Source organism: Diorhabda carinulata, chromosome 7 (assembly GCF_026250575.1).
Source record: "Diorhabda carinulata isolate Delta chromosome 7, icDioCari1.1, whole genome shotgun sequence".
In the NCBI taxonomy this organism is placed as follows: domain Eukaryota; kingdom Metazoa; phylum Arthropoda; class Insecta; order Coleoptera; family Chrysomelidae; genus Diorhabda; species Diorhabda carinulata.
The window spans coordinates 888,374-902,926 of record NC_079466.1 but is presented as its reverse complement, the minus strand read 5'-3'; the positions used below and the strand labels follow the sequence as shown (position 1 = coordinate 902,926).

General features: G+C 31.8%; 1 protein-coding gene across 1 annotated transcript in view; it reads left to right on the top strand.

The window, feature by feature from the left end:
* Window positions 1-14,553, top strand: part of LOC130896219 (zwei Ig domain protein zig-8) — a 294,191-nt gene that overhangs the window by 155,190 nt on the left and 124,448 nt on the right. Inside the window, exon 2 of the mRNA XM_057804161.1 lies at window positions 13,191-13,357. Coding sequence (XP_057660144.1) covers window positions 13,191-13,357 — 167 coding nt within the window. The remainder of the gene's footprint in view (window positions 1-13,190; window positions 13,358-14,553) is intronic.

The following is a 14,553-nucleotide window of genomic DNA, read 5'->3' as shown; positions in this document are numbered from 1 at the left end:
GTAGGTAGGAGTGGTTAATATCGTTAAATTGTATGGCCGAAAAAATACCTGAACTGTATTATTCAAAATAATAAACATAGAAATAACATAAAAAATTATTATTCTGTTGAGTATTGATAATAAGTGGTTCTCTGTTCATATTGCAAAAAGTGCAAAGTTCCAAAACTTCTCCCCACAAATTTTGCTATATTTGTGGAGAATTTATGGTGAAATCGCAACCCCGGCCAATGGCCGAAAGTGTGGAAAAAGCCTATTTCAAATATTTTGGTACTTTATTTGGAGACCAAGACAAGCAGTGGCCCCCCTACGCGTACTGTGATATAGCGTGTCATTGGGGCAGTGGATGAATGGGAATAAAAAAAGCATGCCCTTTGCAATTCTAATGGTATGACGGGAACCTACTAACCATTTTGACGACTGCTATTTTTGTCTAACAAAGACTGAATGTTATTCTCAGAAAGGAAAGCACAAGAACGAGTATCCAATTTGCCGTCTGCTGTACGACCTGTTCCCCATAACGAAGATTTACCAGTACCGATTACGCCTTTAGATACGCAAAATATTGTTTTAGAAGATACTGGAAACAACGTATTATCAGGAAGCTCTGAAGAACAATGCACCCTATTTTTACTCCAAGTACCAGTTCCGGCGAGCCACATTTGATTGTTTGAATTGAGTTTACGTGATTTGGGGTAATCTGACATTTTTTTGCGAAAACTTGGGAGCTGTCAGTGATGAGCAGGGTGAAAATTTCTACCAAGATATTAGAATAATGAAATTTCGGTATCAAGGACGATGGTATTCAGCCATGATGGGTGATTACTGTTGGTTTTTAAAAAGAGAAAGTGCAACCCCTCATAAAAGAAAAAAGTAGAACTAATTGATATTTAAAGTGATTTTTTTAAGTTTTTTATTTTTAATAGATGTGAGGCATGTTTATTAGATGTAAACTATAGATATTGTTAATATTTACGATTTAAAAAAAAACGTGAAATTATTTTTTCAATAAATATTCTACCAATGAATATGGTTCTATAAATGTAACATGAAAATTTTTTTTGTCGACCAGTGTAATCAATGAAAAATGCAGTAAAAAAAATGACGTATATGCGTATTTGTATGTGTGTGTACATTACGTTTAATTCAATATCTACAGAACCACTGGCTCCCTTGTTCCCTAAAAATATGAACAAAAGAATAATAGAATATTTTTATCATTATTTTATTATTATTATTACTTCCAGTTTACATGTATTCTACTTATTAACAATTTTTCTTCTAATTCTGTATTTGTGTGATTTGTATTGAATACAAACGCTTAATTATTCCCAGATGTTCCTTTGTCAATAGCGCGTGTCATCGTGACAAGGTTTGGTAAAGACAAGTCGTTCGAATAATGTCATAACATTCTAATGGATCATTAGGTTGATTGGTATGAATGTTAATTGAAGGGAAAGCGTTTAACCCGGTATTTAGTGATTTGAAACATTACGTCATTGAACTGCTACTAATTACAGAGATTTCAAATTAAATTGATTGTGTTAGTATGGGTGAAACATTTTCTCACTTCAGCAAGGAAAAATCTGCTTCAAAGAATACAATCATCAGGTAAAGTAATCATAAATCGACGAGGTGAATTGTATAAATAACAGAACGAAATAACAACGATAGAGTCACTTCGATTTTAAGTATCTTGAAGATTCAAAAGAATTGAATATCTATGCATGACAAACCAAGATTTAAGTTCTTATTTAGAGTAATCTAAAGTAGCGTACTTTCAAGTTTAAAAACGCCACGTTGTTTAGTATTTGTTTGACAGCCATCAACAGTGAACGTTTTAAGTGTATTTCTAAACATGAAAATAATTTGTCATCGTTATGTAATACAATACTTTTATTTGAAAGGCATTAACCCAATAAACCCATAAAATTTAAACTAAATTGTACTCTAGGTAAAAGACTGTTATCAACAGTCAAATATTAGGTATCAGAGTTAACAAACCAGCATCACAGTTGTCGACCAAATTGTGTGATTACTCCCGATATGTTGGAGAAAATTCACTGGATGGTCTTCGACTAAAAGTGCGTGAACTAGCAGACATAATAGGGATTTGTTTCCATTGTATTTGGTCATGCTTTCCAGAAACTCCTAACAAACTTAAAGAAGGCAAGGCAAGGTGACGGTGTCAGTTTTTTCAGATGCGCGTGGGATAATTCTCATTGAGTACCATGAAAATTTAGAAGCAATCAACGGCGAATGTAATGCAAACGTATTGCAACGTTCGAACGAATATATCAAGCAAAGCCACATTTGGCTAAGAAGAAAGTGTTGTTTAATCAAAGAAATACACCAGCTCACAATGACCAAAATTAACGGAATAAAGTTCAAATTTCTTCCACATGCACCCTATTGCCAGATTTAGACCCTGAGTTTCTCTCAGATAATCGCTCCTTAGATCATTCCCCGATGATGGTAAGTTTCAGACGTAGTTATCCAACGATGAACAGCAATAGACAGGCAGACATTCAGAATCCAGACAGCTACTTAGCTTGAACTTGACTCTGGATCGAAAAGGGATTCAGAGTAGGAATCAAAACATCAAAATTTGTTGATCTTAGCAAACATCTAGGTGAAACATAGTAATGTGAGGAAAAAGGTGAAATGAGCCATCAGCTAAGATTGAAACAAGCCCTTCTGTATGAACAAACAACTTCCACTATGGCGATACATGTTATGCCTATATAGCATAGCCTGTTAGGCATAGCATCTTATCCATAAAATGAGAGTGATGAAAAGTCAACAAGAATTGATCGGTCTAGAAATTAACCTCACAATCTCAATCAACACGGCAAGTTTTTATAACCACATTGTTGACAAAACAATCGTTTTATTGACAATAACTATTTATTTATTGTTGTGGTGTCAAAAGTCAAAAGGGGGATGGTATTACCCCACCGTTATTAAAAAATAGAATTAAAAAAAACCAAATAATGTGAATTTCATTAGAACGTTACAGTAAATTATAATAAACTTAACTGTTCCACTGGATTTCCACTTTACCAGAGTGTAGTGAGAATGTTAGTGAGGATTCGCATATGCTTTCCCTGATTAATTAATTAAAGTTGAAGCTTTACACGCTGAAATACTATATTTAGATTTCGAGTACAATATAAAACGGATGTAGATTTGTGAAAATGTAATTAACAATCATTCGGGGGGTAAAAATAATTTGGTAAATACGTTTAGTAATAGAAGTGATTTTTCCAAATCACTTGATGTATCTATGTTTTTTTTTTTCATTTGAAGAAGTATCTAATTGACGTTTCGATCTATTTCGGTTTTCATCTTAATATGACTTACATTGATAATTTGCCTGATTTAAATTTTCATTTCAATCAATCAATAGATCACCTACAACATGGATAAAAATAATAAAACTTTATTTTAACCAAAAAAAAATTTTTTTTCTATGAATGTGAACCAATTCCAAGAATTCCCTTTTTATTATCAATTTCCAAGTGTTTTTTGAAACTGAATTCTTATCAAAAGAGACCTAGAATGGAACCAATTTACCTAGAAAAATATAAAAAGGTGTAAGAAGTGAGGAGTTGAAAAAATTTAGAGGTTGTAGTTATTCAAAACTAAACTGTTTTCAACAAACCATGAGAGAGCTACAAATTCACGGAAATATAATCTAGCTTTGAGGTGAAATTATAGCTAAAATATATAAAATATATTTGTACAATATTAGATTACGCGTTATTTAGTTAGGTAGCGTAGTTGCAAGTTTGAATGAACTACTGAAAGACTCGTTGAACATCACAACGACTTACACCCAGCACCTCGGTCTCATACTGGTGATAGCAACCATCTTCCACTTAAGTCTTTTAAAACCTTTTGAAATTACGGCTATTTTCATGCAATAAAAAAGTCTGGATTCAAAACGTTTTAATATCAAATCGGTTTGATTGTAGGAATTAACAACCTAATTTCTTGCTGCTATAATTTTTGATTATAATTTGTACAAATTAATAACTGAAGACTAATATTATACATCTTAGAAGGGGGTTTATCATTTGCCATTATTAGAAATGAGAATAATGATAGTAGTCGCAGGGAATCAGCATTTTAAGTTTATATGTACTTGCAACCAACGATGAATAAATTTTAACACAAATTGACTGATTGAGAATCTCTTTTCCAGACTTTAGACATTAATTTTTCCTGAAAAGCAGGTGATTGACTGACGTTTAGAAATAGAAAGTTACACTCAAAAAATGTGATTATTTATATATATCTGAGCATCTGAATTGGAATTCAACGGTTTTTGGAAAAATAAGTTAAAATCTTTTCCTAGTCATTTCCTGTTTCTTGACAAACACTATTTTTTCTGTGTACGTAAAAATAGCTAATAACTTTAAACTTACATGAACTTATTTTTCTAGAAATAATAAAAAATAAAACCTGAATGTAAAAAAGCACTAGCTCCAAGTAGTACCCAAGTAGCGTAACTAGTTTTATTAACGAAATATAACTATAAAGTGGTAGTTTTGGACCTATTAAATGACTTTAACGTTTTATTTGAAGCTTCTAAAAAACAACAATAGAAACGTTTATAAAACATACTTGATCACCGGAAGCTAATACGTGCTCTCAATTATCCTTAAAAACATGTTTCTCACACAGCAGTTATATGTAGAAGGATTTGTATTTTGCATCAAAATAAGCTTCAGTTTCAGCAATTGCTTCTTCATTTGAGCTTAATTTCTTACCATCAAGGATTTTTTTTGAGACAAGCGAATAGCCAGTAGTCACTGGAAGACAGATCTGGACCATACGATTGGGAGGTTAAAGAAGCAATTCGGAGCGTAATTAGTTAAATTTAACCATCGTAGCTATCGACTTGTGAATCTATGTATTGTCTTGGTGAAACAGTGCTTTTTCTTCGACATATGAGGCCGTTTTTCCTTGAATTATTTCTTCCTTTTGAAGATAGTCGATTAACAATATTCCATGCGCATCCCAAAATACTGAAACCATAACCTTTCCAGCTGACTGTTGTGCTTTTGGACGCTTCGGATATGATTCACCGGCTGCAGTTCTGATGATGATCGTTTTGATTCCGGAGTGAAGTGATGGATCCATGTTTCATCCATTATTACATATCGATGCAAAAATATGATTTATTACGCGTAAACATGGCCAAACACTGCTCTGATTCATCAACACGTTGTTTTTAATCGACTGTGAGTAAAAGTGGCACCCACTTTGAGAAAATCTTTCTTTTGGTGATATTTTCATACATTATTGTGAACATACTGCCTTCTGATATGTTTACAGTCTTGGCTATCTAACGCAATTTTAATTTACGATTAGATATAAACAATTTTTGTGGACTTTTCGATGTTATCTTGAGTAACCACCTCAATTGGACGACCAGAACGTTCATCATCATCGATGTCTGTACGACCACGTTTAAAATCAGCAAAACAATAACAAACGGTTCTCTTCGATGGAGCAAAGTGCAAATAACAGTTTTGAGGCATTGCTCAGCTTGTACAGTATTTTTTATCAAGAAGCTATGATAAATTAACACACTGAATTGTTTTGAAATTAACATAATTTTGAAAGTTGGTACTGAGTGATTTGATATATGAAATTTCAATTTTCAAAAATAATACGTTGGTTTCAAAATGCTATACTTGGTTCTAGATTGGAATTTGGGTTAAAATGGTTAGTACGTTATATTATTCCGTCATTTATCTTCTACAAGATGCCTAAATGATATTATGAAAGATAACTCTAAGAATATCTGATAACTTCGAAGAATAAAACTCAAATCTCATAGATTAGATAATTATATAGATGATGTAGATGTTCAAATTTTGATATGCATCTCAATATATAAGAGAAAAAGCGGGCAAAAAACGGTAAATAGAATATAAAAAAATAGTTGATGGGAATGAGAATCGATTTATCAAATTATCAGACCTCTTCTCCCGCTTATATTCTCCAAGCATTGAACATAATTTGATTACTTAGTTGGAAGTAATAAAATCGAAACCTCTTAACCTATACATCTACACGTTTATTTCTCTATTCGAAAATCTCTCGTTAGAAATATTTTAAGCTCACCTATAAAATGAATCTGATAATCGTTAGCGTTCTCTTCTTCGCTCGGAAGAAGGGAATGTACCCAGAAATCCGGATTTCATAGCATCTACATACGAATATAACGCAAGAATTTGGATGGTATCAGACATACATTCGTGTAGGCTTTTAAATCCTATTAGTAGAACAAAAGCGCGAACATAGATTGTTTCCATTAAGCGGATATCGGATGTTGCCAGTCCTAACGGCGTTTCATGGCTTTTACCGGTAATTTCGTCACTTTGTAATATTAAATACAGGAAATAATTGGTCCAATATGAGATTATTTAATGAGGCAATGATATTCTTATTTGTCCTGAAGCTGATTAAAGCTTCGATATCAAGTTTTTTGGTTATTATTTAATACGTTACTTGAACCAATCAGCTACTGTGATATTTCTATCGATACTTTCATCCAATTAGGTTAGCTAAATATAAATTATAATAATCTGCTTGTTTGGTAAATTTTTGTCTAACTAAATAACTAGTACATTGTATAGGGCTGAATTTTAAATCTATTGATGCGAACAAAGTGCTTGGATCTCCTTGAAAAGTTTTAGTAAATTAGTTATATATGTTGTCGTTTTTAATTTTAGGCGCATCAATAAGAATACTTCTTAGTTCAGTATTTTCAATATTCATATTTGAAAAAGATTCTTTTATATTATATAGAAACAAAAAGGGAAAGAACCCAAGCTCTTTCAGCTTATTGTAAGAATCCAGAATATTATTCCAAACGTTGAAAATGATCTTGTCTTTCTTCTCTAGGTTATTCAAATAAAGCACTTGTATTATGCCCGATATCTCCTTGTTTTTTCAATTCAGCAATTGAATTTCGAGGCAACCATGACAATTTCAAAAGGCGTAACATTTCAACTCAGTTACGGTAGCAATAAGAGGATTTTTGACGGAAGCTTTAGCTGCTCTGCTGTTTCAAAATTCCTGAACCCTGTTGAGAAATTCTTCACTCATTTTTAAAATGGTGTTTGCCAAACAGTGTTTCCCTTTCAAAATCCTAGGCAAAAATGGATAATTTGTTTTTGAATGTTATTACTTCTTCTAATATCGGGAAAACTAAGTTCCTTTCTTCTTCTATCATGAATTAAATGTTTTGGATCCACTGATGGTCTGTTAGTTCTGAAAAGTTAAAGTAGAAATGCTTTCATTTCCAGAAAAACGGACACAAAACGTTTTTAACCTTTTCCTCTTGATAACCAACGTACGTTGTTATTAAGCAGAAAATCCATTTCAATTGCTTTACCTAAAATGAAGTTAATAGTAATTAATTTACTTTATAATGGAAATATTTGATAAAGTGGTTATCAAGTATCTCGTCAATAATTTTTTCTTCCAAAATAGCAGCACACCCTCTTCTACAACTATCGTATTATTGTGCCTTCCGTGGATGTTTGGTACATTGAAGGAGCTGAAGGCTCTGGAGCCGCAATTTGCAGACCACTGGGCTAGGCACTTGGACCTTCGTGAATAAGGTTAATATATTTTGTATGCAGAAAAATATTGAGCAAATATAAATCTGAATAATTGTATATTATGATATATTATTATACAAACTGATAATACTTGTTATATTCACAAAACAGTACGTGATTTTTTGTGGTTGATGGATGTAAGAGTATTTTGTAGTTTCCATATTCCATCAGTCAACCTGCACTTCGAAGTAATAATAAAGTTTTATAACAAAACTTGCAGCTAACCAAAAAGAGTGCCGTTACGTGACTATGTGATTGAAGTTTTATTCGCATACAAATCTGCACAACTTTGATGAGGTTTTCAATTAAAAGTGTAATAATTTTGTAACCATAATCTCGTCTTTGTAATGCGTAACTACTGTAACTTATATACCATAAAAATTAATTCACTATAAACTGTTCACCTAGACGAAAGGTCGTAATCCGTAAAAGATAAATTGAAACTTCAATAGATTAATTCATTGTTTGCCATTGTATGAAGAAATATTAATTGAACGGGTTTAGGAAAGAAGAGGCGATTGAAAAAATGATTTTCTAAATGGTAGCTAAAGTTTCAACTATCCAGAATACCATTAACAGGGAACTCAATAAACAGTTTTATCCAGATTTTCGTCGGAGACAAATGAAAGAGTAGTTTGCGGTTAAGCTCTTATAAAACGTTTTATGAGTTTTCCAGTGCCCACTTTCCACTAGATAAATAGATTTGTGAATCTACACCAAGCTAATTTCTTTTTTAAACCAGTTGAATAAGTAATAAAAGTTTATAAATTAATAGTAAATCTGCTTAAAAACATTTTATTTTCATGAACTGGAGTCTTGGAAACAAGACAATAGCTTCATTTCACCTACCAGTAAAAGTCTAATAAACTAAAAATTGAATTAGTAGCTAGAGTTTAGATTTAGAGGAACAGTCAAATTGAAGAGCCAAAAGCAGAGAGACTGTTAGTATATGTAATACTAGAGTTGCTCAAAATATGTTTGTATAAAGAAGAAATATCAACTGCTATAAGTGAAGTTACCTCGTTAGGATAAAAAATAAGAAAACTGTATATACACATTTCAATACGATATTTCCATTCATTACTCCATAATAAAAATGTTTTGCTCGAATATAAATCATACCAATGACTGATAAAACAACATAAATACAATATACCAAGGTATGATAAAAAGATGTAGATAGCAGCGCCTACAGACAAAAAATTAGGAAATCTGTCAAATAGACTCAGAAATTTGGGTTAATAAAGACCTTTCGCTAGATCTCTGGTATACAAAAGTTTTGGAGCCTAGCTCTTTACACCACTAGGAAAAGCACTTAGTGTGTCATCAGGCAGAGGTCCTAGCAATAAAATTATGTGCTTAGTAATTTAGATAGAGACCTCACTACAAATCAAATTACATTCTCTCCGACAGCCAAGTGACCTTGAAAGCACTAAAGGCTATTGAGCTCGCGTCTAAGGTAGCGTAGAATGCGAACAAATTCTAATAACAATAGCTAAAAGGAACAAAGTAATTTCAGGCAATAGGAAAGCAGATAGCCTTGACAAACTGGAGGAATCTCTTTTCATTACCAGAAATGATATTAAACTGAAGATCGATTTTTCTGACAATCCACTGACACTGAGAGTCTCTGCGAATGTCCTGCTCATTTCCACGAACTTTCGGGGCGAACCAATAAGGTGCAACGAGTCATGCGCAGAATATATCTTCCCATTTTTTTTTTCATACGTACTACTACCTTCCAATGATATTCATGAAGGTACAGATTATAACCAATAGAAATGCAGCATTCGATAATATTTGGACAACTATGGCCATGATCACATAACCTATCTGAAATTTATGAATCTTGAATAATTATAGTAAATTCAAATTCAATTTCAATTCGTCTTTTTTGACAGGATAATCTGTAGAAACGTTCGATAATGAAAATTATTAGAGAATTTAACTCCACCAAATATTAGACTCAAAGAAAATAATAAACAGAAAATGTTCTGGAATCCACATTATCATGATGATTCGACATACTCCACTTAGTACAAAAAGTATATAATCATGTAAGGTCTGGAATAGATTTCCCGGGAACAATATAGCTAATGGACACGTAATTTTTAAATGAAGTATTCGTTAAATAGGAGGGTGCCTACAAAAATGAGAAGAACAAAGGAAACTTTGAGGGCAAACTCTTGAAATAAAACTTGCTGAAATATTTTCTCGAATATGTCGTTGGCTGCGCAGGAACTTGAGGGTTTCCTGGATCGAGAAATTAATTTTCAAACTTTAAGCAACATCATTGTTATACTTCAACTAAATGAAGTTGCCATCAAAAAGGGACCAATGAATAGTTTGCAGCACTCCCCGAGCAAACATTAACCTTTTGCAGGTATTCGGTATATTTTTTTTTCATCTAGAGAATTTTCCTTTGGCCAGTGAGGTCATTCGAATAATTAGCATGAGCGTTGAGTGAGAACAAAAATCATAAAACATTTTTTTTCGTAATAATTTCCAAAATGAACTGAGTATAACTATTTTGGGGGTTATTTAATTAAAAAATTTTTAGATCGCTTCAATTGCAAAGTCTGTAAAGTCAATTTAGAAGCTTCAGATGACATAAACAGTGGACAAGAGCTTCTTATATTCTATAAGAATTATTATTTAAATGATAAGTGTGCATTGAAAATAATATTAAATTCGAAAAATAAAATTTTTGGAAAAATAGAAAAAATTCTTCCTGAGTGGTATGCAACAAATGCAATCTGTGGTTGTAGTCATAGGCAGTACATTTTCAATTTATTATTGCGAACTTAGATTTTCAAATATTATAAAACTTTTTCAAGTTCATTAAAAACTAGACAAACTGATGCGTTGATGCAGCTACCGTTATGAAGAATAATGTTTTATAAAATTGTTGGTCCCTAGTTGACATTAATGAAAAAATTCGAAAACTAGAATATATAATAAGCTGATTTAAGACTGATACAAAAAATTGTCGTACATTTTTCATGGTCCATTCACAGTACATTATATTTTCGATAAAAGGTGAATGATGAAATATTTGTGTGGATTGTGGTTTGATTTCCAATATTCAACAACAAAAAGAGTAATGAATAACCAATAATAATCAACGTTTTTATTTATAGTGTATGTTTCAATATTAAATGTGTTTATTTGACCCAAGAATATCTCGGTCATCGCGAGTAGGTACTCATGCACCACATTTTTGGGGTTTTACAGTCTTCTTAACGGAGATTCAGTTTGTTTAGTGGATTTTGTCCATTTCTTTCTGTGGTCAATATTAAGAGCTACTTTTTATATATTTTCTTGATAACACATAGTCCAAATGGGTCGGGTAGTGGTTATAAAAAAAATTATTTCCAGAAAACGAAACCATTAGAATGTGAATAATCTTCCGAAGCAACACTGTCATACTTTTTAACAAACATTTTGAGAATTTGGAAAAGTTTTAAAATTACAATAAATTCACTCAATTTGTTGGTCATTCGAAATTTCTACTAACAATGTTGTAACTGTAAAATGCACAAGGAATATATACAGGACCGTAGTACTTGTAGTTTCTGATAATTTTTTCAAATGCAAAGTGTAGTTATTATTGTTATTTTATTTCATATTTCTGTTCGATATTTTCCAATGAATTCATTTACTAAAACTTTGAGTGTTTTATTTAGTTATCTAATGTGAAGGATGCAATTACCTCAGAGCAAAAAATTTAACTGAAAATCCAAGCATTAGGTAATGCCATAAGATGTTTATTGCCCAACCGACCTCTGACCTGTTAGAACCTTCATGCTAAAGAATTATCATCTAGGTATCTTTAGAATTATAAGCAACAAATAGATTTAGTAAGTTCCGAATATCGACGACGGCATTTCTTCAAGAAAGGACATATTGCACAATTGAAGAATTCTACAATATCATTAATTGAATTATTAGCACAATATTGTATTATGATACTATACTAGTATATTTCATCTCGTTACGTTTAAAATATTAGTATATTTAGAGCTTTTTACAAGTTACTGTTTTTGATTTTATCAAATATATTGATATAGTACGAAAACGAAACAAAATCAAAAATATTTTTCCCAGGAAGAAAGGGAAAAATGGATAAATCACATAAATCAACTGAAAGTTAAAAAAAAAAACATACAAAATAGCCAGGACTTATTTTTTCGCCTCTTCAAAATATCATCAAAATATGAATGTTTCAAAAATAAATTCACGACCGAGATTCTGAAATCGCAAATTCATATTATTTCAGTCACCAAAGGAAAGTATATATATTTTATATACCTTTGTGCAAGGATCCTTCTTTCTATCCCAAATTTAAGTGATCAACAGATTAATGAAAAATTATTTGTTTCATTTGCTAGTGCTACACGAACTCATTACAAAAATCTTTTTTTTATACATTGAATCTACATACATCTAGATATACACCAGATAAAAAGTGCACCATTGATGATCTGTTGGAGGCATCTCGAGGTAGATGCAGTTTCCGCCATTTTATACCAAGTAAGCCTAGTGAATATGGTGTTAAAATTTTTACATTATTGGAAAGCCATGTGTTTTATACCATAAAGATGGAAATCTATGCTATGAAGCAACCGGTAGACCCATACAGATTAACATTGGTTGGTATCTTTCGAAAGTATAAACGAGATATTCTGCCACTGTCTGGGATTGATACGGTGGACCAAATGAAAAGTATTTTTTCTTTAGCAAAGATTACCTGCAGATGGCTTTTGACTGTCTTTTTCTCCGTCCTCAACATCGCTGCAATGAATGGGTTTCTTATTTTTCGATCAAACAATGTCGATCTCAATCTAAAATCATCAAAAAGTAAATTGGAAAAAAAGTCTCATGAAAAAACGCCTGAACCAAAATTTACCCCATTAGCTAAGTTTGCAAATTAAAAACTTTTTAGGTATAACTCTAATAGAAAATCAAGACGAGAGCCCAAATGAGACTGGAGATAGATGAAAATTCACCTATTTCTGGAGCAGGTTTGGGTTTGCAACAATGACAAAATTAACGAAGGTAATCATAGAAATGTAAGAATCAAAATATTCAACATCATTTTTCCTATGAATATTATGAATATGTATATGAAAATATGTCATTCTAGTTTGTGTTTTGGAAGTATCAACCATTAGATGTTTTATTAATTTTATCAAATATGATTGGAATTCTACTAAATTCACTTCCACCCACATTTCATCATCATCATCAAGACTAGAGAGAATGAACAATGTTGTTGCTGACTGTAAGTTTTCCAGAAACTTTAGAATCATCGTTTACATTATAAAATCTAATGATTTCTAAAAAATGAAAATCAAGAATTCTTTATCATTAACAAGTTGCGATTCACATATCGGGAAATGCATTTACCAAAGTGTGTTTGGAAGAATTGATTTCAAATCTCCTACCTAAGAAAATAAACCCGTTTTGCTTTATCCTTTTTTGTAAATTGATTCCAATACCCTCAATCTTGAACTGAGCCCCTATAGAACCATATTTTTTTAATTCTAGGTGCTCAGGAAAGCGTGGGATCGAAGAAATTTCGGGACTTTTTACAAGAATGGCCCACACCCGGTACAGGACCTTATTTTGATACAACTATAAATTCCAATATCACTGGTCTCGTTGGTAAAACCGTTTTACTCCATTGCAGAGTGAAAAACTTGGGAAACCGAACTGTAAGTTCCGTTTTTTATCAAACGATTCGTGGTTGTTTGATTTTATTGTATTTTCCATTCTTTTATCGTCGATTGGCTTATGGATGGGCTTATATATATATATATATATATATATTTTTATTGGAAACAATATATTTTTTCTACGACCGTGCGTTTTAACCCACTTTCCCGCACGCATTCCGCTTTTGAAAGTGTCGCTAATTTTGACCTTATTAGATAGTTTTTTACTTCGGAGATTCTAACTATTGTAACAACAAGTAAATAATTATTCACGAAATAAAATATTAACCTTTTCCAGCTTTTTGTACCATTTTTAAGTTTTTAAAAATATAAAATAATAAAGATATTTTCTATATAACCATGTACATTCTTCAAAGGAGTGTCACAAAACAACTATCAAACCACCCGGGTTTGATATCAGTTGCTATGAAACCTAGACGTGTAATTGTTACTAAAACGTCAAAGTTGTTCAAAATATTTTGGAACTGACCGAATAAATACAATATTCTTCTAAATTAAACCACAATAAACCGATTCCGATACAATAATATTATGGATTCATCCGACGAAGAACTTTCCGAAACTATTTTGAAGGCTGCAAATGGAGCTAATTCCGAACAGTTACCTGCCAAATCCAGACCAAGGTATGAGAAGCAATACGACTTATAAGGAAGAGGTATTTCTGGCGTATTTTTTAGACCTAAGTAAGGTTTTGAAATCTAATACATTATGGTACCGCCATTCGATGGTAAAAAGTTTAGTAAAAATAAAACAAAATTTGGATTACTTCCATAAGCTAACGTCGTTTTTTGAACAAAAAAATATTGATTTTCGAGCACAGAAAGCGCAAGTTTTTACCAAAGGAGATATATTATATATATATATATATATATATATATATATATATATATATATATATATATATATATATATATATAAGATAAAGAATCAAGATAAAGGCAAAAATTCCAAAAATCATTTGTCAAGACCATTTGTTTTATCTAAAGATAAAAATGATGGAACCTATTTGAAGTTGTACAGAAAGTAAGCAGATTTACGACCACCTACCACTCCACACCGCCGATTTTTTATTCATTATAAGAATGGAAAATGCTCAGTTGGCGTAAACAATTTTGATAAGATGCCAGCAGAGATTGCTGCATATTTACGCCTACCTAATCCCGAACGTTATAAAG